This window comes from Pipistrellus kuhlii, unplaced genomic scaffold (assembly GCF_014108245.1).
Source record: "Pipistrellus kuhlii isolate mPipKuh1 unplaced genomic scaffold, mPipKuh1.p scaffold_m20_p_13, whole genome shotgun sequence".
Taxonomy (NCBI): Eukaryota; Metazoa; Chordata; class Mammalia; order Chiroptera; family Vespertilionidae; genus Pipistrellus; species Pipistrellus kuhlii.
Window position 1 is genome coordinate 15371007 of NW_023425438.1, and position 15064 is coordinate 15386070.

A 15064-nucleotide genomic window follows, 5' to 3' on the forward strand; every position below is an offset into this window, starting at 1 on the left:
CACTAAAGTGATCTTATGACCTAGAGTTTAAAAAGCACTTGTATACAGTGGTGATAGAAGCAGTAGAAGAAAACAGAAGGTGAACCCAGTCTGACCATTCTAAAGATACTCAACATGTATCTTTGAAAAAAAAACAACACATGGTGGCATTACAGAGGAAAATTATAGCCAGGAATTGGGGTGGAAGAAAAAGAAAACAGAACAGTAATCCCTTTCCATCTCAATTTTATCTACCTAAAATTACAATTGTATATGTTGTTTTTAAGAAAGAAGGGGAGGAAACTATGATGGCAGCATAAGGTATACACCTGCATGTGCTGTCTCTCACAACCACACCAAAACTACAACTAAAAGACAAAATGACTATAACCCAGAACCACAGGAAAGCTGGCTGAGTGGAAATTCTAAAACTAGAAGGAAAGAAAAAAGTGTATTGAGACTGTAGGAGGTGCAGAGCCGCAGAAAAGCAGAGGTACGGAGGCGCAAGAGGAGAGGGCTGGCAACTGAGGACGTGGTTGTCTTTTTCAAGTGGGAGGGAGACACAAGCTCCCGACGGCTCTGAACTCCAGTTTCCAGGGAGACTCTGGGGACCCAGACTCCTATGGGGAGAAACTGAATTGTCTGGCATGGGGTCAGAAAGTGAGGGTGGCTTTCTCGCAGAGGTGCGTGCAGGAATCAGTTTACTGCACTGGGGAGTGGGACTTGGGGATGCAGAAACATGGCTGACTGACAGCCATCACTGTTTGCCATGCCTTAGTGATTCCCTGAGACCCCACCACGCCCAATTTACAAAACCACCCAAACTGTGTGCAGCGGCTTTTACATATGAATGGCTTGCCCTACTGCAGCTTGACCTAACAAACTGCAGCTGAGTCAGCTCTAAAACTTCCAAACCCTAAGCAAAGAGGAGAAATCTGCAGATCTTGCTGTAGCTCCTGCTAGGTGGCCTCAGAAAGTAGATGACTTGCACCTCCTTGAAGATCCAGGAGCCAGTGTACCTAGTGATCAGTGTGAGACGACACCAGATTTCAACTCTTCACATCCATAAGTAACACACTCAAGAGGCAAACTCAGTGAGCACCAAAGCCTCACTGAAGCAAGCTTTGCCCCATAAGGGTGTCTCCAGCACAGCAGTTCTTCCATTATAGACACAGCTGATCCTCACAGCCAATTGGCCTGAAGGTCAATTCCTCCCAGAGTACCAATAGCAATCAAAGCTTAACTATAACAAGACTGTGCATCCAGCCCACAAAGGGGTGCATCAAGAGTGTCCACATCAGGTGATTGGGGAGGCTGAGCCACTGGGCCCTATAGGTCACCTACCACACAAAGCCACTCCATCAACACAGGGTAGCAGCCAAAATGTGGAGACAAAGAAAGATTTCATGAATGAAAGAAATGGAGGAAAGCAAACTACTGGATATAGAGTTCAAAACCACAGTTATAAGGTTACTCAAGAATCTTTTAGAAACTGCTGAGAAACTTAGTGAGACCTCTGAGGAACTTAGTGAGACCTTCAAGGATCTTAATGAGAATGCTTAAAAAAAAAAAAAATGGAAAAGGACCAGAAAGAAATTAAGTATACTCTGTCTGAAATGAAGAATATACAGAAATCCAAGAGTAGACTAGAGGACTCCAAGAATCAAACCAAAAATTTGAAATACGAGGAAGCAAAAAACACCCAACCAAAATAACAAAAAGAAAAAAGAATTAAAAAATATGAAGATAATTTAAGGAGCCTCTGGGACAACTTCAAGCATACCAACATCCGAATTATGGCAGTGCCAGAAGAAGAGAGAGAGCAAGATATAGAAAACCTATTTGAAGAAATAATGACTGAAAACTTTCCCTACCTGGTGAAAGAAATAGACTTACAAGTCCAGGAAGTGCAGAGAATTTCAAACAAAAGGAATCCAAAGAGGAACACACCAAGACACATAATTAAAATGCCAAGGGCAAAAAACAGAGAATCTTGAGAAAGCAGCAAGAGAAAAACTGTTAGTTACCTACAAGGGAATACCCATACAACTGTCAGCTGACTTCTCAACAGAAATTATGCAGGCCAGAAGGGAGCAAGAAATATTCAAAATGACGAACAGCAAGAACCTACAACAAAGATTACTCTACCCAGCAAAATTATCATTCAGAGTTGAAGGTCAGATAAAGAGCTTCATAGATAAGAAAAAGCTAAAGGAGTTCATCACCATCAAACCAGGATTACATGAAATGCTGAAGGGTATTCTTTAAGAAGAGGGGGGGGAAAAGGTAAAGATAAAAATTATGAACAACAAATAAATTATTATTCCATAGTACACAATCTTTTCTACATTCACAACCTCTGTAATTCATTGTTCTCAATATCTCTCTACTCAACTGAAATTTGGATCTTCCCTAAAGACTTAAGAGTAGGAACTAGCCTTATCTCAAAACCCACATGAAGGTGAATTTTGCATCTTTTCTACTCTGCAAGCTGCTTCTGGAACATCACTCTTTCCCACTATCATGTAAAGTCCTGCATCATCTTGAGGGACTTTATTATTTACATTAAGGATACATAAAGTACCATGGCCTCTTAATTCTTCATCTCTAGTCCAACCACCACCACATGGCCACATCCTGTTTTGTAACAATGTTACTAAAGAAACCAACAACTGTCTGATCCCAATCTATTCTCTGTCTCTCACTCAGGTATTCCAGTGTTCTCAGTTCTCGGACCTTATTAGGAAATCCAATACCTTGTTCCCTCCAAATTTTTCCAATCTGCCTGCTCTCTCCCACCTGGCAGAATAGTTTAGTGGTAATGTATGCCCCCAAATCTTAGACTTTCTGGGTTACAGTCTTGGCTTCACTACATATTAGCTGTGAACTTGGGCAACTTATTTACCCTTTCTGCTTCAGTTTCCACATTTATTCTTTTAATACATATTTCCTGAGTACCTTCTCAGTGCCAGTTCTAGGTGGTAGAAATCTGGCAGTGAACAATAACAACAAAATCCCTGGAGTTTACATTCTAATAAGGGGAAAAAGTAGTATCATCTTCATGGGGTTATTAAAAACTTTAAATGAAATATAAAACATAAAAGTGTTTAGACCAGTGCATGATACTGTAGCAAGTACTCAAACACCAGCTATTACATTTCACTTTTTTCCTTATCCAATTTAGATTCTCTGATGTCCTTTTCAGTAGTTTCTCATTGGATTGCCTCAACCCTCAGGGAAACAGAACAGGACCTTGGGTAGACAGAGATCTCTCCTCCCTCGCTACTGTGTGCTTTAAGTCATTACTATATTCTACTAGATATCTGGTGTACAAGTTGTGCTCGGGGGAGGGGAGGGGTCCCTCAGCCTGGCTTGCACCCTCTTCAATCCAGGACCAACTGGGCATCCCTCTTGCAATCGGGACCTTTGGCTCCTAACCGCTCACCTGTCTGCTGGCCTGATTGCCCTAATTATTCTCCCCTGCTGGCCTGATCACCCTTAACCACCTCTGCCTTGGCCCCACCACCATGGCTTTGTCTGGAAGGACACTGGAAGGTCGTCTGGAAGTCGTACGGTTTAATTAGGATATTACCCTTTTCTTAGTAGAGATGTGCATTATGTCCTGAAAAGGGCAATAAAGCACTGCTATTACCAGTCTTCGCAACTCCTTTGCCCTACTGTTCTTCTACTGTATATCCATGGTGAAATGCCATTTAACCCAACTATTTTTTGTGTGTGCCCACACTTGAGTACTGCAAAAGAAATGTCAAAAAGATTTGTACAACTATACATTTGAGGTCATTAACCTGTTAACCGGGGAGTTCCCTTTTTAATGACGCAACCTGTAACGGGCACGTACTCTTTCACTAGGACGTGTCAGTACGTCACGCCCGGAGGACATAATTTCATATTATTATTTTTATTTATACTTAATGAAAATAAATGAAATATATATATTTTTTTCGTTTATTTATATATATAATGCACAAAGGAAAATACAAAATTACAAAAAAAAAATAGAAAATACCGACAAAAAAAAATGGGACACGTCGAATTAAAAAATTATAAATTTTACAAACAATGATAAAGATTACAAAAAATAGCCGAAACCGGTTTGGCTCAATGGATAGAGCGTCGGCCTTCGGACCTAAAGGTCCCTGGTTCGATTCTGGTCAAGGGCATGTACCTTGGTTGCCGGCACATCCCCAGTGGGGGGTGTGTAAGAGGCAGCTGATCGATGTTTCTCTCTCATCTCTTCGATATTTCTAACTCTCTATCCCTCCCCTTTCCTTCCTCTCTGTAAAAAATCAATAAAATATTTTTTTTAAAAAAAGATTACAAAAAATATATACCGTCCCTCTCAGGGCGCAACATATATTTCAAGGACGTATTCATACGTCCTACCTGTTCCCGATATTGTTTACATTTGACGTATTTATAGGTCCTGCTCGGTTAACAGGTTAATATCAAATGATCCATCATTGCCATAAGCTACTTTTATTTTCCCAGCTCTATCTCACATTTTCAGTACTTAAAATCTTATTTCTTTCTTCTCAAACTTTTGACTCCTTCAGTTTAGATGGCTCTCCTTCTGAGATGCTAACCTTAAGCCCCAAAGCCTATACTTTTAGTTTGCTCCTTTTAAAATTTCCCACATCCCCTATAGTATATATCACATTATGTTATTATCCACTAAACTATAACCCTAAAAGGACAGGAGTAATGTCATCTTTGAAACAAATTGTAGAACTTCCTTCCTAGATTTTTAGGTGTTTCCCTCCCAATCGGTACAAAGGGGTCCACTTACTATCTAAAATACATGTAATACCCCTGAAGATTAAAAAAAAAAAAAAAAATTAGTTGTGATGTCCTTAAAAGGATAGCTGGCTTTACAAAACAAACAAAATACTTGGACATATTCTACTCTACAGGTATGAAATTTAGCATAAGAAGTAGTGTTTAGAGGCCAACAAATGATCATTTTAGATTAAAAGCAAAACATGGAATGCTTTGACAGCTAAAGTATAAACAAGCTATCATTCTCCCAATACAAAGGTAAAATAAATCCAGTCTTAATTTTTAAAGAGTTGAACTGAAGAGCAACTCTTTCCCCTTCACTAAAATTACAATAAACACATATATATTTTTATATATTAAATACAATGCAAATTTATCATACCTCTACATCTGAAACACTTCGGGGTTGAGCCTGGCATAGCATATTTAATAATTGCAAAATTAATTCTTCAACATACTGAAGAGCATCGTCACTAGACTCAAGAGTTGGATGAACTTGCCCCTGGACCTATAAACAAAAAGCAAAGTAATTAAAATGTAGGTTTGCTGGCATCTAATTAAACAAACAAAACCAATATACTTTTTTTTATCCTCACCCAAGGATACTTTGCTTTTCAGAGAGTGGAAGGGAGGGATGGCGAAAGGTAGAGAGAGAGAGTAACATCAATGTGAGAGACACACATCAATTGGTTGCCTCCTGCATAACTCAAAGCCAAAACCCTTCAGTGCATGGGCCAACACTTCACTGAACTACACTGGCCAGGGCCAAATAATTTTTTTTTTTTAATTTCACTTTGGGTTGTACTCAAAAACATGGTATGGCTCACAAAAATTTGAATGTTATGACACAGAAGTCAGGAGAGTCGGAAGTTCTCAACCGTTTTTTCCCCAGCCACATGTACCATCCATGCTTATTATTAACATGTTCTTAGAGATCCACATATCTAATTGTATAATTTCAATTTATTTTATTTTTTTTAAATCAGTTACCCTGTGGGAATTCAGAGAGGGTGGGAGAGGCTGAGCCGGGGATAGATATAGACTATATGGTTGTCAAGTACCAGTGGTAGCTAAAACTTTTACTTACAATACCACTTGGGCAAAATTGTACTACTATGGATCTCTGTTCCTTATGTAACTATATCTTTCCTACTAAATGACAAAATCCAAGAGGGATATTTCTTATCTTATTCATCATTGTAACTCCAGCATCTAGCACTGTGCAGAGCACATAATACAAGCTTGATAAATGTTGGCTGAACACAAAGTCACCCTCTACCAAAGAATACAAATGGGTACTTTTGATGATTTGTACTGTCTATACTTTAGGAAGATAATTTGGTGGTCACTCATTCATAAACAATAATCTTTACCTTTATTTTTTTATTATTTCTTTGGAGGCACTTCAAGCCACTGGCCTCTGTAAAACTTACCAGCATATCTCTCACTTTAAATCAAAATCTACAAATGATTAATTAAGCTTAGTGAGAAAAGCATGTCAAAAGTCAAGACAGGCAAAAAGCTAGTCCTCTCGTGCCAGTTAGCCAAGTTATGACTGCAAATGAAAAGTTCTTGAAGGAAATTAAAAGTGCTACTCCAGTGAACACACAAATGGAAAGAAAACAAAACCGTTTTATTGCTGATCTAAAGAAAGTGTTAGTGGTCTGGATAGAAGATCAAACTAGCCACAACACTCTCTCCTCCCCCCACCTCCCCACCTTAAATCAAAGACTAATCCAGAACAAGGCCCTAACTCTCTTCATTCTGTCAAGGCTGAGAGAGGCAATACAGCTGCAGAAGAAGTCTGAAGTCAGAGGTTGGTTCATGAGGATTAAGGAAGATGATCTTTCCACAATATAAAAACATGAGGTGAAGCAGCAAATGCTGTTGTAGAAGCTACAGCACGTTATCCAGAAGATATACATGAGATAATCAGTGAAGGTGGTTATGCTCAATCAGAGATTTTCAATGTAGATTAAACAACCTTATATTGGAAGATGCTAACTAGGGCTTTCATAGCTGAAGAAGAGAAGTCAATGCCTGGCTTCAAAACTTCCAAGGACAGGGTAGCTCTCTACTTAGATGCTAATGAGACTGCAGCAGGTCAGTCACATCTTCAGGCTCCAGTTCTAATTCTAGTTCTCTTACTGTTTCTACCACATCTATAGTTACCTTCACTGAAGTGTTGAACCTCTCAAAGTCATTCGTGACAGTTAAAATCAGTTTCTTCGAAAGTCCTGTTAATGTTGATATTCTGACCTCTTCCCTTTTCTTCTGCAGCTGTATTTTCAGGCAATATCTATCAGGTAAATATCTATCAGAAGTTGGTATTTTGACTTTAAGTTGAAGCCAATGCTCATTTACCAGTCTAAAAATTCCAGGGCCCTTAAGAATGACACTAAATCTACTCTGTCTGTGCTCTATAAATGGAACAACAAAACATGGATAACAGCACATCTGTTTACAACATGGCTTACTGAATTGTTTAAGCCCACTGTTGAGACCTACTGCTCAGAACAAAAGATTACTTTCAAAATATTACTGCTCATTGACAATGCCCCTGGTCACCTAAGATGGAGATACATGAAATTAATGTAGTTTCCAGGCCTGCTAACACTATATACATCCTGTAGCCCATGGATCAAGAAATTATTTCAACTTTTTAATCTCATTACTTAAAGAAAAACATTTCATAAGGCTATAGCCACTACAGGTAGTGATACCTCTAATGGATCTGAGCAGAATAAATTAAAAACATTCTGAAAAAGATTCACATTCTACATGTCATTCAGAATATTCATGATTCATGTAAAGATGTCAAAATATCAACATTAACAGGACTTTAAGAGAAGTTGATTCTAACCCTCATGGATGACTCTGAGAGATTCAGATTTTAGTGAGGAAGTAACTACAGATGTAGCAGAAACAGCAAGAAAACTAGAATTAGAACTGGAGTCTGAAGATGTGACATAACTGCTGCAATCTCATGATAAAACTTTAATGGATAAGGAAGCTGCTTCTATGGATGAGCAAAGGAAGTGGTTTCTTGCCCTAGCTGATTTGGCTCAGTGGATAGAGTATCAGCCCTAAGACTGAAGGGTCCCGGGTTTGATTCCAGCCAAGGATATATATCTACCTTGGTTGCAGGTTCAATTCCTGGTCCTGGTCCAGGCATATGCAGGAGGCAACTTATCGATGTGTCTCTCTCCCATCAATGTTTCTCTCTCCTCATCCTTCACAATCTCTAAAAATCAATGGAAAAAAATATCCTCATGTGAGGATTAACCAAAAACAAACAAACAAACAAACAAACAGACAACAGTCCCTGCTCATATGGACCTAATACTCTAATATGCAGAATCAAATGAATTGTATATAACCAAAGCAGTGAAATGCTATGGTTTAAAAACAAACAAAAACTTGATAATGTTTAAAATTTAGACACATATCATTCAAATGTTATTTGACATCTTGTAAAACAAATTTTTAGAAATTCAAATACTTTTATTCATTGATATTTATAAATATAACCTATTAGATAAATAATGCATGATGCCACTGTTCTAAGTTTCTGGACATTAACATTTATTGTATCTTATATCTGTCAAATAGTGATCACAAAGTTCATTTATACAAGAGAGTAATAAATTATTTTACTTCCTTAAAAACAAAAACATTACTTCAAACCTATGACTGAAAAACATGGGCAATGGTAGATGTTTAAAGACAAGCAGAGCATCAATTCCTGAAATACACAGACTTTGCTCTTTACCTTTCAAGGAAGATATGCTAAGAGATATAAGTACAACCAATGGACATAAAGCTCTGGGAAGGGAGGGGATGTGTGGGAGGGAGGGAGGGGGAAAAATCAATAAAATATGTAAAAATAAATTAATTAATTTTTAAAAATTGGAAAAAAATAAAATTAAAAAAAATAAAATAAAACTGTTACCAAAAAAAAGATATGCTAAGAGATTTCTTCAATGAGCAGGCAGTAGTGTAACATTTCTTATACAGATAGAATAAAAATCTTCTCTTCTATGAGATAGTGTTTCAGCTAAGTATTCCATGTGTTCCATTCCATATAAATGTACACAGACATTTAATAGATCAAATGATCCCAATCATTCAAAGTTATACAGAATAGGTTACTCTGCCAACCTTATGACAGCCTTCTGAAGCCATTCATAGTTGATATTCACTGAGGGTGTGTGTGTGTGTGTGTGTGTGTGTGTGTGTGTTGGTGGGCGTGTGTGCGGGCGGACATGTGCATTCATAATTAAAATTAACATTAGAATTGGGTTTAAACTAGGCGTGAGTTTTCCCTTATTTTCATTTTTTGAAAATATTATGTTTTATTGACATAGAAAGCTTCATATACTTCTTTAAATGCAATTACTTTAAGTAAAATAAATGCAAAAAAATTCACTAAAGAATTAATGATAGCCATGAATAAGAATTCATATGATTATGACAGTATTTCTTTGAAGATATAATCATGATCTTCAACAAAAGTGCCACCTGCTGAATTTTAAACTTTCCTTAAGGACTGCCTGCTTCTATTTTGACAGTTCATCTCTAGTAATTTCTAAGATTCAGAAGCAACTTTGTTGGCTAGTATTGCCAGATTTTGTGGGATCTGAAAAAGCAAAAGGATTAGGTCTAAATCAATTCCTAGCTCTTTGATATATGAGTTCTCTAAGTGTATTCAGAATCCCTCGGGCAAACTGCCAGAATAAACTATGTTGAATTCTGATGAATCTTTAATAGCCTTTTCTAAGCTAATGGCTTTCTGAAGAATCAGAAAGGCTTCTAGATTGTATTTTGTCGTATCTTGAGCCCAGATTTTTTATTTTTATTTATAATTATAACAGGAGAATTTGAAATAAAACTGGTATTCTCAAAACCTTTACAATCGTAAATATTGGGTCGGCAACTAAGTAATTGCGGGTTTCACACATATATGGCTTCAGTTGAATTTTTAGGTTTGCAGACGTAGTACAAATGTAAAACACATTTTGTTATTTGATAGTTGGCTATTCAGCTGTTAATCAGTAAAAAAAAGTTTTTTGATCTGTTTTGTAGTTTTCGTTTGGCATTCGTTGAAAAATGGAAAATCAAAAGGAACATTTTCGTCATATTTTGCTTTTTTATTTCCGCAAAGGGAAAAACGCATCGCAAGCTCATAAAAAGTTATGTGTTGTTTATGGTGACGAAGCCTTAAAAGAACGGCAGTGTTAAAATTGGTTTGCCAAATTTCGTTCTGGTGATTTTTCACTCAAAGATGAAAAACGCTCTGGTCGTCCAGTTGAAGTGATGACGCCCTAATCAAAGCAATAATCAATTCGGACTGTCACAGTACAACACGTGAGATTGCAGAGAAGCTTCATGTATCACATACATGCATTGAAAATCACTTAAAACAACTTGGCTATGTTCAAAAACTCGATACATGGGTTCCTCACGAACTGAAAGAATCACAGTTAACACAACGCATTAGCAGCTGCGATTTGCTAAAGAAATGTAATGAAAATTATCCATTTTTAAAACGACTGATAACTGGCGATGAAAAATGGGTTGTTTACAACAATATCAAGCGGAAAAGATCATGGAGCAGGCCAGGTGAACCAACTCAAACAACATCAAAAGCTGATATTCATCAAAAGAAGGTTTTGTTATCAGTTTGGTGGGATTACAAAGGAATTGTCTACTTTGAACTCTTACCACCCAACCGAACGATCGATTCTGATGTCTACATTGAACAACTAACGAAATTAAACAATGCAGTTGAAGAAAAGCGGCCCGAATTGACAAATCGAAAAGGTGTTGTATTCCATCATGACAATGCAAGGCCACACACATCTTTGGTCACTTGGCAAAAATTAATGGAGCTTGGTTGGGATGTTTTGCCACATCCACCATATAGTCCTGACCTTGCACCATCTGATTACTTTTTGTTTCGATCTTTACAAAACTCCTTGAATGGTAAAAATTTCAATAATGATGATGATGTCAAATCGTACTTGATTCAGTTTTTTGCTAATAAAAACCAGAAGTTTTTTGAACGTGGGATTATGATGCTGCCTGAAAGATGGCAAAAGGTCATTGATCAAAATGGGCAATACATTACAGAATAAAGTTATTTAGTTCCATAAAAAAATTCTTTGATTTTTAAAAAATCCGCAATTACTTAGTTGCCTACCCATAATAAAGATTTGTATTGTTAAATCTCTCAGTATTATGACTGTTGAGTCAATGTAGATGCTTATTTCTTCTCATTCTGATTTTCATTTAAAAGTTAAAGCAGAAATCTTTTGCAAAAAAAAATTTAAAGACAAAAATAAACAAGAGCTTAAATCTTTTCTATAAATAAAATGAACTAAAACTTTTTTGGGGGGGCCTATCAGTCTTTAGGTCCACATATATAGCATATGCAAACCCCCCCTCCTCCCCTTATTTGCTGCGGACACAAAATGAATGAGGATATGGCATCTGCCCTTGAAGATTTCATCTCACAGAGGAGGTAGGCTTATAAACAAAGACTTCAATATGATGAAGCTAAAATGAAGTTAATATTTAAGGTACAGTGATGACCAAAAAAGAGAATGATCTAGCTGTTGATATGTGAGAAGTATCAGAAGCCTTCACAAGTAAAACATTCTTGAACTGGAGAATAAAGGATAAATAAGCTTCAACAGGCAGAAGATAAGGAAGCAGGGATTTTAGTAAAAAAGCTAACATAAAAAAGACACAGAGGCCAAGACAAAATGGTGTGTTGGGGAAACTGCAAGAATTAGACCAAAGAGAACCTGTGGGAAAGCTAAGGCTAGAAAGGGAGGGCTTGTATGTCATATTAAGGAGCTGGGAAGTGATCAGGAGCAGAAAATAATTGAAGAGGTTTTTTTTTTGTTGTTGTTTTTTTAATATATTTTTACTGATTTTTGTACAGAGAGGAAGGGAGAGAGAGAGTCAGAAACATCGATGAGAGAGAGTCATCAATCAGCTGCCTCTTGCACACCCCCTACTGGGGATATGCCCGCAACCAAGGTACATGCCCTTGACCGGAATTGAACCCAGGACCTCAGTCCCCAGGCCGACGCTCTATCCATTGAGCCAAACCGGTTTCTGCAAAGAATACTTATAGCAATTTTTTTAATATATATTTTATTGATTTTGTACAGAGAGGAAGGGAGAGAGCTAGAGAGCTAGAAATATCGATGAGAGAGAGTCATCAATCAGCCGCCTCTTGCACACCCCCTACTGGGGATATGCCCGCAACCAAGGTACATACCCTTGACCGGAATCGAACCCGGGATAATCGAAGAGTTTTAAACAAAACATAGACATAATTAGATTTGTATGCTGAAGAATCTCTCTGCTACAAGGATGCTTTGCTATGAACCATTTATATTAAAACCTTAGTTTAGTTTAGGCTAAGTCTCTTTCCTTATACGTATCAATGGCGGAGGGGGATAAAAATATGAAAAAAGAAAAAATTTCCCCTCAGTTGGGACTTATTAAAAAAATATTTATCGAAGGTCTACTGTGTGCAAGATGTTATTCTAAATGTCAGAGATCCAGTAGTATACAAGATATACAAAGTCCTGGCTCTCATTGAGCTTATATTTTAATACAAAGAGGGCTCCAGCCATTTAGTTTTTTGTTTTGTTTTTTTTTTAATCTTATTTTAAACCCCAATCTACTGAAATGAGACCTAAGTATAAGGGAGAAAGCTTGTGCTCCCAAGTTCTGCTTCCAGGTTAGAGCCATGGTGGTGGCAAATTCAAACCCTGTGAACCCTGTGGTGTTGTGTGTTGTTGTTTTTTTAATCCTCACGCAAGGATATTATTTTCTATTGATCTTTAGAAAGAGAGTGAAGGGGAGAAAGGGAGAGAGACAAAGAGAAAAAGAAATATCAATGTGACACACAATCAACTGGTTGCTTCCCACAAGTGCCCTGACAGGGACAGGGATCGAACTGCAGCCAAGTATGTGCCCTAGACCAGGAATCGAACCCATGATCCTTCAGTCTTGGGCTGATGTTCTAACCACTGAGACAAACCAGCAAGGGCCCTGTGGTATTCTCACTGGCAGCCAGGAAGTTGGCCACAAAGATCTAGTAGTTCTTTGTAGGTGTGTGCTGGAGAATTTAGAAAAGATGGGGTTCTGATGGGATACAAAGGGAGTACTTTCCACAGGATTATAAAGGATTGGATTCAGGGTGGAGAGTTTGTTAACGGGGATGATACTGGAGTTGCCAGTATTGACTGGGAACCATTTGCAGATGAAAATTTATACTGAAAATTTTAAATTTAGGCACTCAGCTCCAGGACTGCTTTCAATGGCAAACAGGTCCTGTACAAATGGCTGTCAACTCTTCATCACTTCCTCTAAGTGTGATTGGCTGGATGGAAAGCATGTGGTGCTTAGGAAAAACTACTGATGGACTTCTAGTGATGAGAATGTCCCCATGTGCCCCAACAATAAACCCAAGCTGCCTGTGGTGACCTCCCAGTGTGGGGAGATATAGGCCAGAGCAAGACTGAATCAGACCTCCTCGTCTCTGCCATTGTAGGCCTGCCCTTGCTCTGAGTGATGCTCTTACGTAAAATAATCTGTAATGGCCCCTATCTGATTCCCTGCTTGCTACTGCCCTGTTTGATGAAGAGACCTTGGAAATATCACGGATTCTAACCCAAGATTTTGTTTTTCAACGTAAATAAAGTTTTTTGTTTTGGTGAGGCATTGTGGGGGGAAGAAGGAGTGGGTAGTAAAAGGGAAACTACAGATGTAACTAAAGTACATCTAAGTTTTTCTAGGAATTGAATACACTACTTACACACAATTAATGAATGTTTTGTGTAAACACATCACTGGTGGTTAACCCAGAAATATTACCTCTCCTCTAATAGAGCCAGGTTTATATCCTATCTATACTGCATTATTACTACCATGTCATCTGTTCATTTCACTCCTTGCCTACTATCTTGCACTCTTTCCCAGAAACCACAGAACCTAACTACATAAGGATAATTCAGAGAAAAAAAGCGTTCTATTCATGGAGTACTTATGAATGAATGAATGAATGAATGAATGAATGAATGAATGACACTGTTAAGTTCCATATAATATTAGAAATAACTTTATGAGTTAAGCATGCTTTGTAGGGTGGGTTGAGAATCTAATCACTGTTTATAATACTGCCTAAGAAAGGGTGTTTCAAATCCCAAGCAACTTATAAACGAACTTTTGAACCTCAACTCATTAAGTGGGAATAGGCAATATACCTAGATAATAATTTAAGTTCTTCTTAAAATAACTTTTTACAGCTTCATTGAAGCTTGACATTTTAAATTTCCTAATACAAACCTATTAAATAATCCTAAAATTTAACAGAATTAAGAGAAATGCAAAATAAAGGAACGATATGTTTTACTCTGATCAGACTAGCAAAAATTAAAATGATTACAGCAATGCTAGAAACAGGTTATTCTATTACCTTGCTAGTAGAGATGCTAACTGATAACAGAATTTTAAAGAAGTAATCCAGCCCTGGCCACTGTGGCTCACTGGTTGCAATGTCTGTCTGTTACTGAAAGGTGGCGGGTTGGATTTCTGGTGAGGGCAAACAGGTTTCTGGTTCAACCCCCAGTCTGGCTGTATACTGCTATTACAATTAAAAATAAATATACCCCATAGCCCAGCAACCACATCTTGGGAATTTGTTCTATAAAAATAAAAGACACACAAACAAAAGATTTTTATTGCACCACAGTTCATCGTGATAAGAATTTAGAAATAATGTAATGTCCATCAGTAAGGGAATGTTTAAGTAAATTATGGAATATTACACTAGGCTAAATTGTATTCCCTAAATTTTCATATGTTGAAGTCCTAATTCCCAGTACTTCAGAATATGACTCTATTTGAAGATTGTGTCTTTAAAGGGGTAATTAAAATGAGGTCATTAGGGTAGGCCCTAATCCAATACAACTGTTGTTCTTATAAGAAGAGGAAATTTGGACACACATATACACAGAGGGAAAACCATTGGAAGGAGATAACGACCTACAAAACAAGAGGCCTCAGAAAAAAAAAATCAAACTTGCCAACACCTTGAACTTGAACTTGTAGCTTCCATAATTGTAATAAAATAAATTTCCGTTGTTTAAGCTTCCCAGTGTGTGGTTCTTTTTTATTGAAGTCCTGGCAAACTAACACAACTATGTAGCCATTAAAAAGAATAAAGTGAGCCCTGGCTGGGTAGCTCAGCTGGTTAGAGCACTGT

General features: G+C 37.5%; 1 protein-coding gene and 1 pseudogene across 4 annotated transcripts in view; one reads left to right on the plus strand and one right to left on the minus strand.

Annotated features, from left to right (window-relative positions):
- SOS1 (SOS Ras/Rac guanine nucleotide exchange factor 1) overlaps positions 1 to 15064 on the minus strand; it is a 95015-nt gene that overhangs the window by 61857 nt on the left and 18094 nt on the right. For all 4 annotated transcript variants that reach the window (XM_045580660.1, XM_036435075.2, XM_036435074.2 and 1 more), the window contains exon 2: positions 5159 to 5284. In XM_045580660.1, coding sequence (XP_045436616.1) covers positions 5159 to 5284 — 126 coding nt within the window. The remainder of the gene's footprint in view (positions 1 to 5158; positions 5285 to 15064) is intronic.
- On the plus strand, positions 6774 to 13808 carry LOC118717717 (annotated as a pseudogene).